Source organism: Garra rufa, chromosome 21, assembly GCF_049309525.1.
Source record: "Garra rufa chromosome 21, GarRuf1.0, whole genome shotgun sequence".
In the NCBI taxonomy this organism is placed as follows: Eukaryota; Metazoa; Chordata; class Actinopteri; order Cypriniformes; family Cyprinidae; genus Garra; species Garra rufa.
The window spans coordinates 37,266,151-37,282,290 of record NC_133381.1 but is presented as its reverse complement, the minus strand read 5'-3'; the positions used below and the strand labels follow the sequence as shown (position 1 = coordinate 37,282,290).

General features: G+C 35.4%; 1 protein-coding gene across 1 annotated transcript in view; it reads left to right on the top strand.

The window, feature by feature from the left end:
• Nucleotides 1-16,140, top strand: part of adam12b (ADAM metallopeptidase domain 12b) — a 145,386-nt gene that overhangs the window by 63,692 nt on the left and 65,554 nt on the right. The window contains exons 5-10 of the mRNA XM_073827314.1: nt 33-109; nt 3,294-3,483; nt 6,088-6,153; nt 7,694-7,765; nt 7,963-8,132; nt 9,775-9,859. Coding sequence (XP_073683415.1) covers nt 33-109; nt 3,294-3,483; nt 6,088-6,153; nt 7,694-7,765; nt 7,963-8,132; nt 9,775-9,859 — 660 coding nt within the window. The remainder of the gene's footprint in view (nt 1-32; nt 110-3,293; nt 3,484-6,087; nt 6,154-7,693; nt 7,766-7,962; nt 8,133-9,774; nt 9,860-16,140) is intronic.

Genomic DNA, 16,140 nt, shown 5'->3' with positions numbered 1-16,140 from the left:
GAACTTGAAACATTTTTCCGTTCTTCATACAGATGAATTGCTATTACCATGGTGAAGTCCAAGGATACATACACTCTGATGTCAGCCTCAGTACATGCACTGGTATCAGGTAAGCACAGTATCACCGCTATAATGTTCCGTTATCCCATCATGTACTATAGGCAGTAATTTCAACCATATTGAGTTCCAATTTTCAAAGTCATTAAAACTCCTTAAACAAGTATTTTAAAGCATGTGTGCTTTAGTGTGGAAAGCTATTATAGACCTTAAGTTGTTAAAACATTTATTGCCTTGATATTGTTTCCAGTGGACTTCACAACTCTTCCTATGTGAAGGTTCATTTAGAGCCTATAAAGCCGTGAGATTAAACATCAATAAAAGCTTTAGTATCATCCTATGCTTCATTGTCTTGAAGATAAGCACATAAAGTGACTGAAAACATTTAATATGTCATGAAAAACTTCAGCGATGTTGTTGAATGTAATTAGAAGGAGCATGTGGCTACAGTAAATATGTCGTACCTTTACGACAAAATTGGTAAAGATGAACTCGGACCTATGATTGAAGCAAAGCCAACGTCTCCTGCTTGTAATTACCAAACACTTGTTCTGAAAGTCTTTACTTTATCTTCATTATCGCAAGCCTCGAGACTTTCAGGTAGGCAGATATTAAGGCCACATCCGAACACAGAAGGTTACTGTGAATCAAGGCCGAGGTAAATGTGATCGTGGCTTTTTTATCCTCACTGGTGTGGGGGTGTGAGATGGAAATATTTACATCTGCAGATGCTGAAATATGCAATACTGTAGATCAGTTTGCAATCCTGTTGAACTGTCTCTGCTCAGTACTTTCAGGTTTCATATTAGCAGCTTGGTTATAAATTGCAAGGAGGGTATCATCAGATATAATTTAAATTATCATTCCTTCTGCAAGCATCGTTTTGAACTATCAGTATGGCTCCAGATTTTCATCTATTTTATCTTGTTATTATATTGCCAAGTGAAAACTCACTCTTCATCTTGCAAACTAATTCTGTAGCAGTGGCTCTTATACATACAGCCTTCATATTCAATTATCTCTCAACGATATCTTTCAAAATGTCTTTTATCACCCAAGGCTATATTATTAAGGATATCACAAATGTAAATTCACACATTTGAAAACGCAAGCATTTCGCTCTCTGGTGGGTTACTGGTCATAGAACTGGGTGGAGAAATTTAATTTTATACAATCCAGTGCCATTCCGCAGAAAAATCCATATCCACCCATTTCCCGATAGGACGAAGACAAATAAATGAACATATTAAAACTGGATTTATTGACTACAGAGCTTATTAGATGGTGGAGGGTCATCTGCCTTTAATTTTACAATGATATTTGTACTGATAATAATATAATTATATCAGAATTAGATTATCTTATTTCAGATCTCTATTATTCAGCTATGTCATGCAGCATGTAGCCAGAATGAAGTACTAAATGGACTTCATGATTTCCCCCGTTAATTTTAGCTTTTTTGGTTTCACACTAAATACTTTAAGCATAAAGTGTCCTGCGCCTCAAGAAAAGTACCTGCAAGTTTTACCATAAAGCTTAATTGCATTTTTTTTTCTGAGGAAATGCAAGTGATGCTTGTCCATGTTTACCTAACAACACAATGCTATGGTATTGTGGGTGGTTGCACAGAAATTGCATCTGTATGCAATTTCTGTGATGTTCTGTGTGGTTACAGGGGCATTGCTTTGTGTTTGCTTACTGGTACAAGTCAAATGAGCCCCCCAAGTCTCTGGGGTCACGTTTTTTAATGAACCATGTCTTAGTGCCTCAAGATCTCAAGATGGAGCGTTCCGATGCATTCATTTGCGCTCTGTCTTTTTTTTTTTTTGGTCCTCTCTCAGTGTGTGAGAGTGAATGCATTCTGTGAATGAGAGCTCTTATATGGGCTAAATGCTGCCAAAATGTCATAATTCAAAATTTGAGTTGTTTTTGTTATCGATAATTGGTCTTACTTCAGAGTGCACATCCCTGGTAATAGTAATATGTAGGTCTATTATATAGCTAGTTTTATGTTAAAATCTTAATTTGTCCATTTAAGACTAATGCTTCAGAAGGAAAAACGGTGGATTAAGAACCAGGAGTGTAAATTTTTGAAAAAAAATGAAGATGTGTACATTTGTCTTATTTTGTCTAAATATAATATTTTTTTTCATTTAGTACTACCCTTTAAAAGCTACAGAAGATACTTACATGTTTCCTAGAAGACAAAATAAGTTAAATTTATCCTGATCTTCAAATTCCAAAAGTTTTCACCTTCTTAGTGCATTAAAACAAAAGTTCAATTCCAGAACAAAGATTTACAAATAGTTTACTCACCCCCTTGTCATCCAAGATGTTCATGTCTTTCTTTCTTCAGTTGATAAGAAATAATATTTTTTAAGGAAAGCATTTCAGGATTTCTCTCCATATAGTGGACTTCTATGGTGCCCATGAGATTTAACCTCCAAAATGCAGTTTCAGTGCAGTTTCAAGGGGCTCTAAATGATCCCAGCTGAGAAAGAAGGGTCCTTTCCAGCGAAACAATCTGTTATTTTCTAAACAAATTGACAATTTATATACTTTTTAACCTCAACTGCTGCTCTTGTCTAGCTCTGTGTGGACTCTGTGTATTCTGGTTCAAGACAGTTAGTTAAAAAGTATATAAATGTAATTTTTCAGAAAATTACCAATCGTTTCACTAGATAAGACCCTTCTTCCTCGGCTGGGATTGTTTAGAGCCCTTTGAAGCTGCATTTTGGAAGTTCATTATATGGAGGGAAATTTAAAATGTTTTCCTAAAAAAACAAAATTTCTTATCGACTGAAGAAAGAAAGACATGAACATCTTGGATGACAAGGGGGTGAGTAAATTATCTGCAAATTTTTATTCTACTTCAATGCAATGTTTCCTTCTGAAGCATCAGTGAGCATTTGAACCTTCTGTAATAGTTGCATATGAGTCCCTTAGTTGTCCTCAGTGTGAAAAGATGGATCTCAAAATCATACAGTCATTGTTGGAAAGGGTTCAAAAACACAAAACCTTTGAACGGGATCATTTTTTTCTCTTGTGGACCTCTTATTTTGGTAAAACAATTAGCATTTTTCAGATTCTGCGAGGTGTATGTAAACTTTTGACTTCAACTGTAATTATTGTCCATATCACAATCATTACAAGACTGCTAAGTTTGAGCAATGCTTATCTTAGTGTACCACAAAATAATTTGCCTGTTACCTTTTTAATCTTAATTTGATCCACAGAGGGTTCATCTTACTTGAAAACAAAACACTGATGGTGGAGCCAGCGTTTGAGCCAGCAAATGACACCCATGTGATTTATGAAGGACATCACCTACACTTCCCCTCTGGAACCTGTGGACACGGACACAACATATCGACTGTCAGCCATATGAGCAGCGCTGGAGGACTGCCACGATCATTCAGCACAAGGGTATGAATGCGATCCGTCATGATCCGATGCTGCTGCTATTATAACAATGTTTTGTTTGGAGAGTGTCTTTTTTTTTGTCTGGAGGAAAAATTAACATGCATCATTCAGCATGTGATGTCTTTGTTAATGCAGATGAGAGGATTGTGGTTGCCCTTACTTCCCATGCATGTTAAAACAAGATTAGAGAGCTTGGTTAGACATCAAAGATTAACAGAAGATCCCAACATAACAGTCTTGACATTGAAGATATTCTTATCACAACATAGCTGTCTAAATAAGATGTCCAGATGCCATTGTATTGATTCGAAACGATAGCAGCCGATAAAAGATGCTGTTATAACTCAACATAATGGCAAAGTGATGGTATCGATATAATAAAAGTGAATACAGTTAGGATCTGTATCAGCACTGGCACTGATATTTGCAGACACATCTAAAGATTACAGACAATTTCTTCGTCCTTTCGACGAGAATGAATCAAAAGGAAATGAAGGCTCCTGATATTGTCACCATGGTGACTAGAGAACTGCTAGTCGAAGTTATAAAGAACTGAAAGTGTGACAAGGAGGTTAAAGAGACCATTCAGAGGGGTCACTTGTTGTTTCTGGCATTAGCTATTTTTGGTGGTCATGGTGTTTTGTTCATTAACGAATCAGTTTTATTTAATTAATCTTTAATTGAAGGAAATCTAGTGCACCTTATATTGCTTGTACACTCAAGTCTCAAAGCATGTAATTGCTTTCCTGCCTCCTACGACCGACTATAGGAAGTATCATTTGAAGACTCAAAGCACTGAACAAGAGAAAAGGGTCAATCCTTGTCAAGAGAAAAATTCATTGGTACACAGTTTTGTTAGTTTTTTTGAATGACCTCTGTGCTATTGAATAACCATCAGATTTGTAAAAATGTTATTACTTTGTTTAACCACAGAGGCTGTCTGCGTGTAAAGGCCCACAGCAAATTTTGGTTATGTGGACATTTATATCCACCTTAGTATTTAGATAAAGATAGTCCAAGCTCCTTGAAAAAAACAAAAACATCTAAAGCATCTAAAACATTGCATAATAATGACATTTTGCACATTCTTGCTCTTTAGACTTAGAATTGAAGTCTAAATGTCATGATCAAGGTCAGTCAAAGCAGGGTTATTATCATTGCCTTAAATCCAAAACCATTATAAAATCGTTAATTAAAATAAAATTAAGTTTAAGTTTAAGTACTAAAAAACTTGATAAATCTAAAACTTTACCTGAAATTTAAAATGAAAATGGAAAACATTTTAAAGCTATTTAAAATATCAACAAAAGCTGTAATATATGATACTAAAATAACACTGGTTCAGTTTACGATGGGAAGGATTTGAGTCTCTTCCCTCTTTTTTTTTTTTTTTAAGAAAACCTAGGCAAGTATAGTCAAATTAAAAATGTAAAAAAACTTGTTTTAAAATGCCAATATATAGAAGTCATTAATCAGACAATATTGTTTTTAGATTTGTGCTCCATTCAAAAATTTTAATAAAGAAAAATATGAATTGTTTCAGGGTTTTTTTTCAGCTTTTAATTAATTTGGTTGAGTAAATCATTCACTAAGTTGCTTATAATACACAAAAAACATGCACAAATTAGTGGATCAATCTGTTAATGAATCAATGTTATTTGGTGAACAGATTAAAAAATTTAAAGTGAACGCCGGATACTAAGACTTGTATGGCTTAATATAACGTCTCTTACTGAAATATGTGATAAAAACCAATGAAAGATTTGCGTTATTTAAAAAAAATCACATCATTTTGGACTATAAGGGGTGGCATTTATTTTGATGACGTGAAATGGTTACATTCGGTGAGCTACTGGTGCTACCTGTTAATATTTTTACCGAAACACAACTAAAACACAAAATAAAATACAGATACAATGACCACAGCTGCTGAAAGAGCTTGGAGACAGATATATCCGTAGGTTCAAACCAAATGCCGTACCATCAATTTTCCCCACAAGGAGTCAGATATTGAGTGAAATCCACGCTGAAAAATTCCTTTAGTGGCTGCGGCGTCGTGACAAGCATCGGCATGTTTACATCCTGGATGGCATCTAGCATTTCTTGTCTCTGCCATTTGTAAGCTCTTTCAATAGTCTCGGGTCTACTAAAAGCACTAAAAGCCTTAAAGGCATCAGGGCTGAAGTGTAGAGAACAAAGACGTCTTTAGAAAGTTTTATTCGTCCACAGGCATCTTCACATTCTTTTCTCCTCTTCTTATCACTAGGAAAGTAGTGAAGACTTACATCGCTTCTCTTGTTGCCCTTGAAAATTAGAACCTAAAGCCGAACAATGTGGCATCATATCAGTATTTTATTTTCTGAGTTAAGTGGCCGGAAAAATAGCAACAGGTATTGCCAGTATCTCACCCAGTGCAGCTATTTCACGTCATCGAAATAATGGCACCCCCCATAGTCCAAAATATGTCAAATACAATGACGATTTTCTACTAAGGGATGAATCAAAATCTCTATCACTATGCTCTGAAGGACCATCTGGTAAATTTAGCTGGTAATGAGACATTTATCACATAGTAAGATCACTGACATGCTCTTTTCTGTTTGGCAGCATAAACGGGATGTTCAGAAGACCACCAAATACGTGGAACTCATCATTGTAGCAGACAACAGAGAGGTAAGACAACAAAGAAGCACAAAAGATTTGACAGAAATTGTGGTGCAAGACAAGTTAAACTTTTTTTTTTTTTTTTGGTAAAGTGTCAGTCAGATATCACAGTATCACATCTTACATGCTTAACCAAAGTGTTGAACCCTAAGTACTCAAGTATCAGACTCATAATGAAAGAAGAATGAAGGGAAATGTGTTGTAATCCCCAATTGTATTTGGTTGACTACTGTGCAGTATTTGGGTTACGGTAAAGTTTTGGTTCTTTGTTTCACCTTAGTAGCAGGTCATAGAGGGTGGGACCTGACAGGAAGTAGGGCAATGCTCCCAAATGATCAGACAGGAAACAGGAAGTGTTGTGTATAAAGTGAACATTGGATGTGGGAAAAGGAAACTGGGCAACAAGAAAGCTATCATGTTATCAGCGCAGCTGTATATTAAAGTGTGTGTGTGTGTGTGTGTGTGTGTGTGTGTGTGTGTGTGTGTGTGTGTGTGTGTGTACCTGGTATTCATCAAATGTCCCCACAAGGATAGGAATACCAGTAGATTTTGACCTTGTGGGGACATTTCTTAGGTCCCCATGAGGAAACAGGCTTATAAATCATGCACAATGAGTTTTTTTGATGAAGTAAAAGTTTGCACAATCTCCTGTGAGGGCTAGGTTTAGGTGTAGGGTAGGTGTAGGGCCATAGAAAGTACAGTTTGTACAGTATAAAAACCATTACGCCTATGGAATGTCCCCATAAAACATGTAAACCCAACATGTGTGTGTGTGTGTGTGTGTGTGTGTGTGTGTGTGTGTGTGTGCACCTGGTATTCATCACGTTGTGGGGACCAAATGTCCCCACAAGGATAGGAATACCAGTAGATTTTGACCTTGTGGGGACATTTCTCAGGTCCCCATGAGGAAACAGGCTTATAAATCATGCACAATGAGTTTTTTTGATGAATTAAAAGTATGCACAATCTCCTGTGAGGGCTAGGTTTAGGTGTAGGGTAGGTGTAGGGTGATAGAAAGTATGGTTTGTACAGTATAAAAACCATTACGCCTATGGAATGTCCCCATAAAACATGTAAACCCAACGTGTGTGTGTGTGTGTGTGTGTGTGTGTGTGTGTGTGTGTGTGTGTGTGTGAGGCAATGTATGAGAATCTTTTGTCCCTGTTAATTAAATTTTCATGCAACACTGTTTAAAAAAAACTTATCCAGTCTATTAATTTAGTTTATTTATTTGTTACATCTTAAACTTACACTCACAGGGAAAGCAATGCTGGAGCAAAGGTATCTGGCTGTCACGCTTATCTCTAAAAAGCGCATACTCATTTTTTTTCTTTTTACTTGGATTGCTATTGTTCAGTGCCTCTACCCTGCTGTAATGGTCACTTTCAAGTGCTCTTAAGAGTGTGCCGTCAGACACACTCCTGATAACGCTCCTACATATGACAGCCACTCAGAGACTCCTGCATTGTTTAAAAGTCCATCTAGACTCTGGTCTTACTTGTTGGACTATATCTTTCATCTCACCTTTGTCTGTTCTTTCCCTTTTCAGTTCCAGAAACAAGGAAAAGACGTGGAGAAGGTTAAGCAAAGGCTAGCAGAGATCGCCAATTACGTGGACAAGGTATTAAATGCCATTCTTCACCCGAATGAATGAGAACGCTTGATTGGAAGTCTAAAATAGATGCCTGATTGTCAGAGATGAGTGTAGGACTGCTGAGGTAAAGGATGAGGTTTTGAAAAAAGCTAAGTATTTTGAGGTTCGGTTAAATTGACTGATGTTCAAGGAATAGAGGGGTTTGATATTATGTCTGCTCTTAGTTTTACAGAGTGCTGAACATTCGTGTAGCTCTGGTGGGACTAGAGGTGTGGAGTGATGCTGATAAATGTGCGGTCACCCAAGATCCCTTCACAACCCTGCATGAGTTTTTGGATTGGAGAAAACTTAAACTGCTGCCGCAGCGGCCACATGATAACGCCCAGCTTATTAGGTACAAACACACCCATATTACACACATTATCACATATACAGTTGAGGTCAAAAGTTTACATACACCTTGCAGAATCTGCAAAATGTTAATTATTTTACCAAGAGGGATCATACAAAATGCATGTTATTTTTTTTTATAGCAGTTTATAAAAAAAAATCTGAAGGAAAACTGAAGGAAAAATCCTTCAGTTTCCACAAACTTTTTGGTTTTTCAGCATTTTCGTGTATTTATACCCTTCCCAACAATGACTGTACTGTCCTGAACAGTAAAACTGCCTGCTGTTCTTCAGAAAAATCCTCCAGGTCCCACAAATTCTTTGTTTTTTGTTTTGTTTTTTGCATTTTTGTGTATTTGAACCCTTTCCAACAATCACTGTATGATTTTGAGATCCTTTTCAAACATCTTTTCAAACTGAGGGACTGAGGGACTCATACGCAAATATAACAGAAGGTTCAACTGCTCACTGAAGCTTCAGAAGGAAATACAATGCATTAAAAAGCAGGGGGTGAAAACTTTTGGAATTTGAGGATCAGGGTAAATTTAACTTATTTTGTCTTCTGGGAAACATGTGAGTAGCTTCTGTAGCTTCTATAAAGCAGCACTAAATGAAAAAAATATGATATTTAGGCAAAAAGAAGACAAATGTACACATCTTCATTTTGTTCAAAAGTTTACACCCCTGACTCTTAATGTATCGTGTTTCCTTCTGGAGCATCAGTGAGTGTTTGAACCTTCTGTAATAGTATATAGCATATAGTTGCAAAGTCCCTCGTTTGTCCTCAGTGTGAAAAGATGGATCTCGAAATCATACAGTGATTGTTGGAAAGGGTTCAAATACACAAAAATGCAAAAAAAACAAAAAAAACAAAGAATTTGTGGGACCTGGAGGATTTTTCTGAAGAACAGCGGGCAGTTTTACTGTTCAGGACAAACAACAAACTCATGATCAACTATCACTAAACAAACAGCTGTGGATTACTCAGGTAGCAACACAGTATTAAGAAATAAGTGTATATTTGCATATTCTCAACTATTATTTTCTCTTGTGGACTGTATGTAAACGTCTTTTATGTGAAATATCTTATTCAGGTCAATACATGCATTTTGTATAATGCCTCTTATAATTAACCTTTTGCAGATTCTGCAAGGTTTACTGTATGTAAACTTTTGACCTCAACTGTACTCTACCATTTGAAAGTGACATTAAAGACATTTATTAAAAACTAAAATTCTGTTCTTTTTAATCATGTGACACTGAAGATAATAACAGGAATAAATTAAATTTTTAAATATGTTCGAATAAAAACAGTTATTTAAAATTGTAAATGCAGCCTTGATGAGCAGAAGAGGCTCATTTCAGAAACATCTTAAAGAAAACTTCTTACTGACCCCAAACGTTTGAACACTATAAATACTAAATGCTGCCTATGGTTTTCTAAAAAATGAAACCATTATGGTCCAATAAATATGCTAAACAGTATGCTACATTATTGTTACAAGAGCTCTAGGTTGCATGTTTAATTCAGCAGGTGCCGTAGCATGGTACACTGTTATTCTGAACATGTATTAATCTTAGTCTCATTACTTGGCCGTGCAAGTTTTGCACCGTATATTTAACCACATTTTTATTCTCTTATGGCAGTGGGGTGTACTTCCAGGGCACCACGATAGGCATGGCTCCCATCATGAGTATGTGTACCGCTGAGCAGTCAGGAGGCATTGTCATGGTGAGAAATAAATCATCACACACTCTGTCTCATAATTAGCACATTCACACTGAGCTGCACAACCTTCCAGCTGTTTTAGGCTTTCATGATTTAAAAGCATTGAAATTTAAAGGGATAGTTCACCCTTTGTAATAATTCTGGCATTATTAATCACTCTCATGCCATTGAAAACCTGATGCATGGAAATGAAGCTTCAAAAAATGCAAAAGGCTTGAAAGCCTCATTTATTGAAATGAGCCTGCAGCTTTTTTGCGGTCCAGAAAAAAATGGGTTTGGAATGTCATGAGGGTAAATAAATAATGAGTTTCCTTCAAGGTATAGGTTGTGTTCCATCCAGCCCAGATTCACCAAATCCATTTTTGTTTGTTTTTAATTCCAGAAATTTTCAACCAATCAATAGACAATGATTCTTGCTTGTTTGCCCTGCTTGTTTGACTCTTAATTTTTGCCTCAACAGGTTAGACTGCCTGATAGATAAAGCAAGCAATGGTGTAGTGACTGTAGAAAGACTACTACTAATTTTTATCATGGGTTTCTTGATTTATTCATGATTTCTTGAAAAGACCCTATATATATATATATATAGAGAGAGAGAGAGAGAGAGAGAGAGAGAGAGAGAGAGAGAGAGAGAGAGAGAGAGGCTGTTAATGTTCTTGTATCTTGCAGCCAGTGGTGTCAAAAGTATTCACATTCATTACTCAAGTAGAAGTATAGATACTAGGATTTAAAAAGACTTTTGTAGAAGTTGAAGTATCAACTCAAGCTTTTTACTCAAGTAAAAGTATAAAAGTACTGGTTTCAAAACTACTTAAAGTAAAAAAGTAAAAGTAATGTAAGGAAAAAAATGCCATTAAGGACAAAAGATTGGGCCGCACCACAGGGGCCTATTGTACACTACTCCACCTCCCCAAAAAACATTTCTAAAGGCCATAGTGACTATGTTATATTAAAATGTTAATGTTGAAAAATTTGGGATGCACTAGGCTACCTGTTTCAGCCGCATATATGCCCAATGAAAATAAATGCATTTTATTACAATGCAAATACATTAAAGAACCATAAATGTGTATTACTGAGCATTAACGTGTTTCACAAAGCGGGAGATATGATGACTAGTTGCTGACTATAAGTATTGTGTTATCACAACATTGTCAATCGCAAACGCTAATTTATTCAAACATCCCTCTACCAAACTACCTACTGTAGCTTCATTTGCAGAGGATGAAGAGAAAGCACCCGTTTGATAAATAAGCTAGTAGTGGAGAAATAATATCTTGTAAGAAATAATCTTTTTTGAGTAACGACCCGGACACTGGCTATATCCTTGCTGGAGTGCAGGGCTGGACTGGGGTTAAAATTTGGCCTTGGACAAATCCAGCCCACAAGTTCCCCCGTGAGTTTTGTTTGGGTTATAGGGCCTTTAATTGAAGTAAATAAATGTATGAATAAAACAGGACAGAATCAAATAATGATAGATACTGAATTCAAATGCAACAAATGAATAATGCATTTTTGTCACATAGAAATGCATGCAGTAAAGCACTGATTTTGAGCTAGAATGCAGGACATTTATTGCTAATAAATTCTGTAAAAATTACTTACTTTTGTAGAACACAAAAGACATTTTGTAGAATGTAACCAAAGATATTCATTCACCCTTGATTTCTACTCTAAAGACAACATTTTTGAATTTCTCAGAGTATCTTCCTTTATGTTCCACAGAAGAATGAAGAAGTTCATACAGGATTAAAATTACATGATGTTGTATATAATGACAATTTTTATTTTTGGGTGAACTGTCCCTTTAAGAACTTTAATATGTGTAGTAAACACCTTATTTATATAAGGCACTGATATTTATCCTTAATCAGGCTCTTACGGAATTAACATTTTTCTCTCTTAAAATTAATTACAATTTAACATTTATAAAGAAAGAATTTTTTGCTTAGAATCCAGATATTAACTGACTAGTATTAGTAAGATATTGTCACAAGAAAACATTACAATAGTTATATGTTTTTTTTTATAATTCATAATAATAAACTATAAAATTTGTAATAAAAATGACAGTAATTATTTATTGCCGTTTATCACTTTACCTCATCATGCAGCTGTTTTCAGCAGCCCAGCAGAACCTACAGAACCTTTAATTTTCTCATTCTCATATCACACAACTGCCTAACACAACTCTGTTTTAAATCTGAATGCGTCAAGCAACTTGCGCTGTTTATCACTTTACATCGCAGTGGAAGCGCAGCGTACGTTTGTCAGCGCTGTGCGGGTGACTGATCCCGCCGCTTCACACTTTTGGGCTATTTGCAGTTTCGAATGTCATTTAAAACAGCGCCTAATATGGGGGAAGTCTGCCTCGCTACGGCGATCGGCCCACTACTCCACCGGCCCACCGGGAATGTCCCGGTTCTCCCCGATGGCCAGTACATCCCTGCTGGAGTGTGACGTGATTTGTGTCACGTGCAGGTGTGATGGATCGCGTACAAACCAATAGGGTGTCGGAATCCAACCACAACCAAATTCGCAAATTCATGTGGATGGCGCAATTTATCTGGATAGTTTTTTTCTTTTTTGAACGATGACATGAATGAACACAATTAAGCCGAAAAGAAATAGGAGTAATGAGTGTATTTTTAAAATGTAAGGAGTAGAAAGTACAGATAATTGCTTGAAAATGTAAGGAGTAGAAGTAAAAAGTCGGCTGAAAAATAATTACTCCAGTAAAGGATAGATACCCAAAATTTCTACTCAAGTAAGGTAACGAAGTATTTGTACTTTGTTACTTGACACCTCTGCTTGCAGCACATACTACCTTTAGCATTAAAATTAGTCTAATCCACACTCATAGCAGCTCTAGAAGGTCATGCAAAAGTTTAGTCTTTTTTCTCTTAACCACCCACCACTGCCTGTCAGTCAATGCACCTATTGGACCATTTATTCATGCATTGCTGCTGTATGGCTAAATAACAGACATTTACATTTTTATTAGTGTAGATCTATCATCCATGCCACTGTAACAAACTGTGCCTCTTAAACAGGGCCTCACAGAGATGAAGTCATTAGCCATAGGTCTGAATTACAAACTATTGTGGTGCTGTGTGACAAATGATTTCCATTAACTTCTTAAAGGGATAGTTCACCCAAAATGAAAATTCTGTCATCAATTACTTACCCTCCCTTGTTGCGAAAGCGCATGATTATTTATTTCTTCTGTCAAAAGAATGATCATGTTGTTCTTTTCCAGACAATGAAAGTGAAAGGTCACCAGGATTGTCAAACTCAAAAAATGACAACAAAAGCACCATAAAAGTGGTGCATATGTAGCACAAATAGACCATTTCTATAGTGCTTTTGGCGTTTTTGACATTGGTGAGTAAATGATGACAGAAGTATTCCTTTACATTAGCTCATAAAATCAACAGATCCACCGAAGAGAGAACATGAAAAAAAGAAGAAAAGAGGTTTGATTTGTATGTACAGGTCTGCTGTAAGAGCCTCTAGCTGTCTGGTGGGTTCAGGCTGTGATTTCATTATAACTCCTAAAGTACAAGTAATTTGGCTTAAAACTGTTTGGACGACCAGGTTCAATAGGCTACACGCCTTATAAATAAAGCATATCAGACAAGCAGAATATATCCCAGAATATGCACAAACACATTTAGGAATTCAGATTATTAGTAATTCTTAAAAGGCTAAAAGGTGAAGCTCGCAACACGCTGAATTTAAGCACTTTCCTCCCATAGAAAATGCTTAACGAGCAACTCAGCGTGTTGCGTTCATTTTTTTCCCACATCTGCTTGTCTGTAAATGTTATATGATTTATTAATAAGGTGTGTACTGAACTTGTTAATTCGTTCTGGTATGTCCCATTTATCATTAGACTATCCTGTGACCAATGTGTTTATAAAGGCATTTAAATCAATTTCGACTTAAGTCATAATTTTGACTTTTTTTAATTTATTTTTGGCGTTTTTGCCTTTTATTGATAGGACAGTAGTGAGACAGGAAATTAAGTGGAAGAGAGAGAGGGATTTTAATTTCGACTTTTTATCTCGTAATTATGACTTTTTATCTCATAATTTAGACTTTTATCTCAATTATAACTTAAGTCATAATCTCGTAATGACTTAAGTAAGTCATAATTGACTTTTTATCTCGTAATTATGGTTTAAGTATGTCATAATTTGACTTTTTAAAGTCATAATTTTGACTTTTTATCTCATAATTATGATTTAAGTCATAATTGACTTTTTATCTCATAATTTTGACTTAAGTAAGTCATAATTGACTTTTTATCTCGTAATTATGATTATGAAATAATTATTTTAATTTTGACTTAAGTCATAATTATGAGATAAAAAGTCAAAATTAAAATTGACTTAAGTCTTTTTAAAGTCAAATTTTTTTCTTACTTTTTCTCGTAATTATGACTTAAGTATGTCATAATTTCAACTGTATAAGTCATAATTTTGACTTTTTATTTTGAAATTATGACTTAAGTATGTCATAATTTTGACTTTTTATCTTATAATTTCGACTTTCAAGTCATAATTTTGACTGTTTATCTCGTAATTATGACTTAAGTAAGTCATAATTTTAATTTCAAATTTTTATCTTGTAATAATGACTTAAGTAAATCATAATTTCGACTTTTTAAGGCATGATTTTTTTTACCTGGCAGAATGATTTTGGGAAAAGAGACACTGTACTTGTCTTGTTTCCATATGTGTGTCTGTCCCCCATTCACTTACATATGGCAAACAGAGACTAAAACAAATCTTTTCTCTACCATGTTATAAGACTGATGAGCTTAAAAAGTCTTTTGAAGATTTGAATCTAACAATTTGACTTTTGTGCAAACAAATTGGATTAACCATAATGAATGGATCTTGCATGATTATATGAATCCAAAAGTTGGAATGTCTTTGATAGGAGTTAGCCTGTAAAATCTGGAGCTTACTTGACAGAAACCCAAGAGCACTTAAATATGGCAGCATATTTTTAATGTGACAGCTTGTTAGTGGTTTCATGAAATAGTTAAGTCTGGATTTCCCACGGCATTAACCACCATTCTGCAATTACACTCATAAAAAGGGGCAAGTCAGTCATACTCAAGATGTATGGTCATCAGTGGCACCCTATAGATCTTTAATAAATGAAATGAGGCAGATAAATATCACCTCTGTTGGCTCTGAAAGCTAAGATGAGCCTGTCATGTTCCTCGCCCTGTAATCAAGGCAGAAAATGGCATTTTGATGTACAGCGAAATGAAAAAAAAAAAAGACAGTCAGGGTATAGTTGTGTAAAAGGATGGCAGCTAAAATAAGAGAGAAAAAAAATCAGTTTCTGAGTTATTAGAGGTGGTTTGCTGGTAACCAGGTCACATTTGTAAGGCAGCAGGGAGGTTTTCTTCACCTCAGCTAAAATGGATAATGCTGTAGCTCTGCTTTGTTCTCAGTGAACAGATGATGAAGAGAGGAGAGCAGGAGAAAAAGGAAAGGAGAATACGAGTCGTGGTGCTTGTATGTGTGTTTTAAGGCAAGGTTGAAAGAGATTTTAAAAGAGAGAGTTTGAAAGGGAAAAGATCAAAATTCATAGGAGCATCTACAGCCCTTCAAGACATTTAACACAACATCACTGTCTGCTGGTCCTTTCACATGTCATACATTATTAATCAGCTGTTTTGTTCTTTTTTTCAGTCTAGTATGAGGAAATAACTGAATATTAGAGCTGGTTTTTAATTCAGAATTAATCCAATGAAAAAATACTTAAATTACACACTGGTACATTAATCAGATTAATTGCAAATAATCATATGTCAATGTTTGGGAAAAGCCTTGAAATTACGAATATTGTGGCACACAAGCAATCATTGAATAGTGCTAACTTTTTCATTTTTTGTCTGTCTATTTTACTGTCACATCATTTTTTTTATTAATTGTACTAAATTAAAGAGTTTATCTGACAGCCCTATGTTATTTAAAACGTTTTAGTATAAGAAAATGTGAGTGGTATTTTATTAAGGTATTTTAAAAAAGGTGTTTCTAAAGTGTTCTGTGTGGTTCTATTCTTGTCTCTATAGACCTTGTGCGTCAGAGAACCAAGCAGAGCCATCTTTAGAATTCTGTCTTTGAACTTCCGATTATAAAGTAGCTCTGTAGCATCGCTGTTAAAGAATAATTACCTGATGAAGTGGATTTTCTTATTGTAGAGTTTTCATGTGTTGTCACGCATTATAATGTCAAAACAAGTCATTCATTCATAAATTC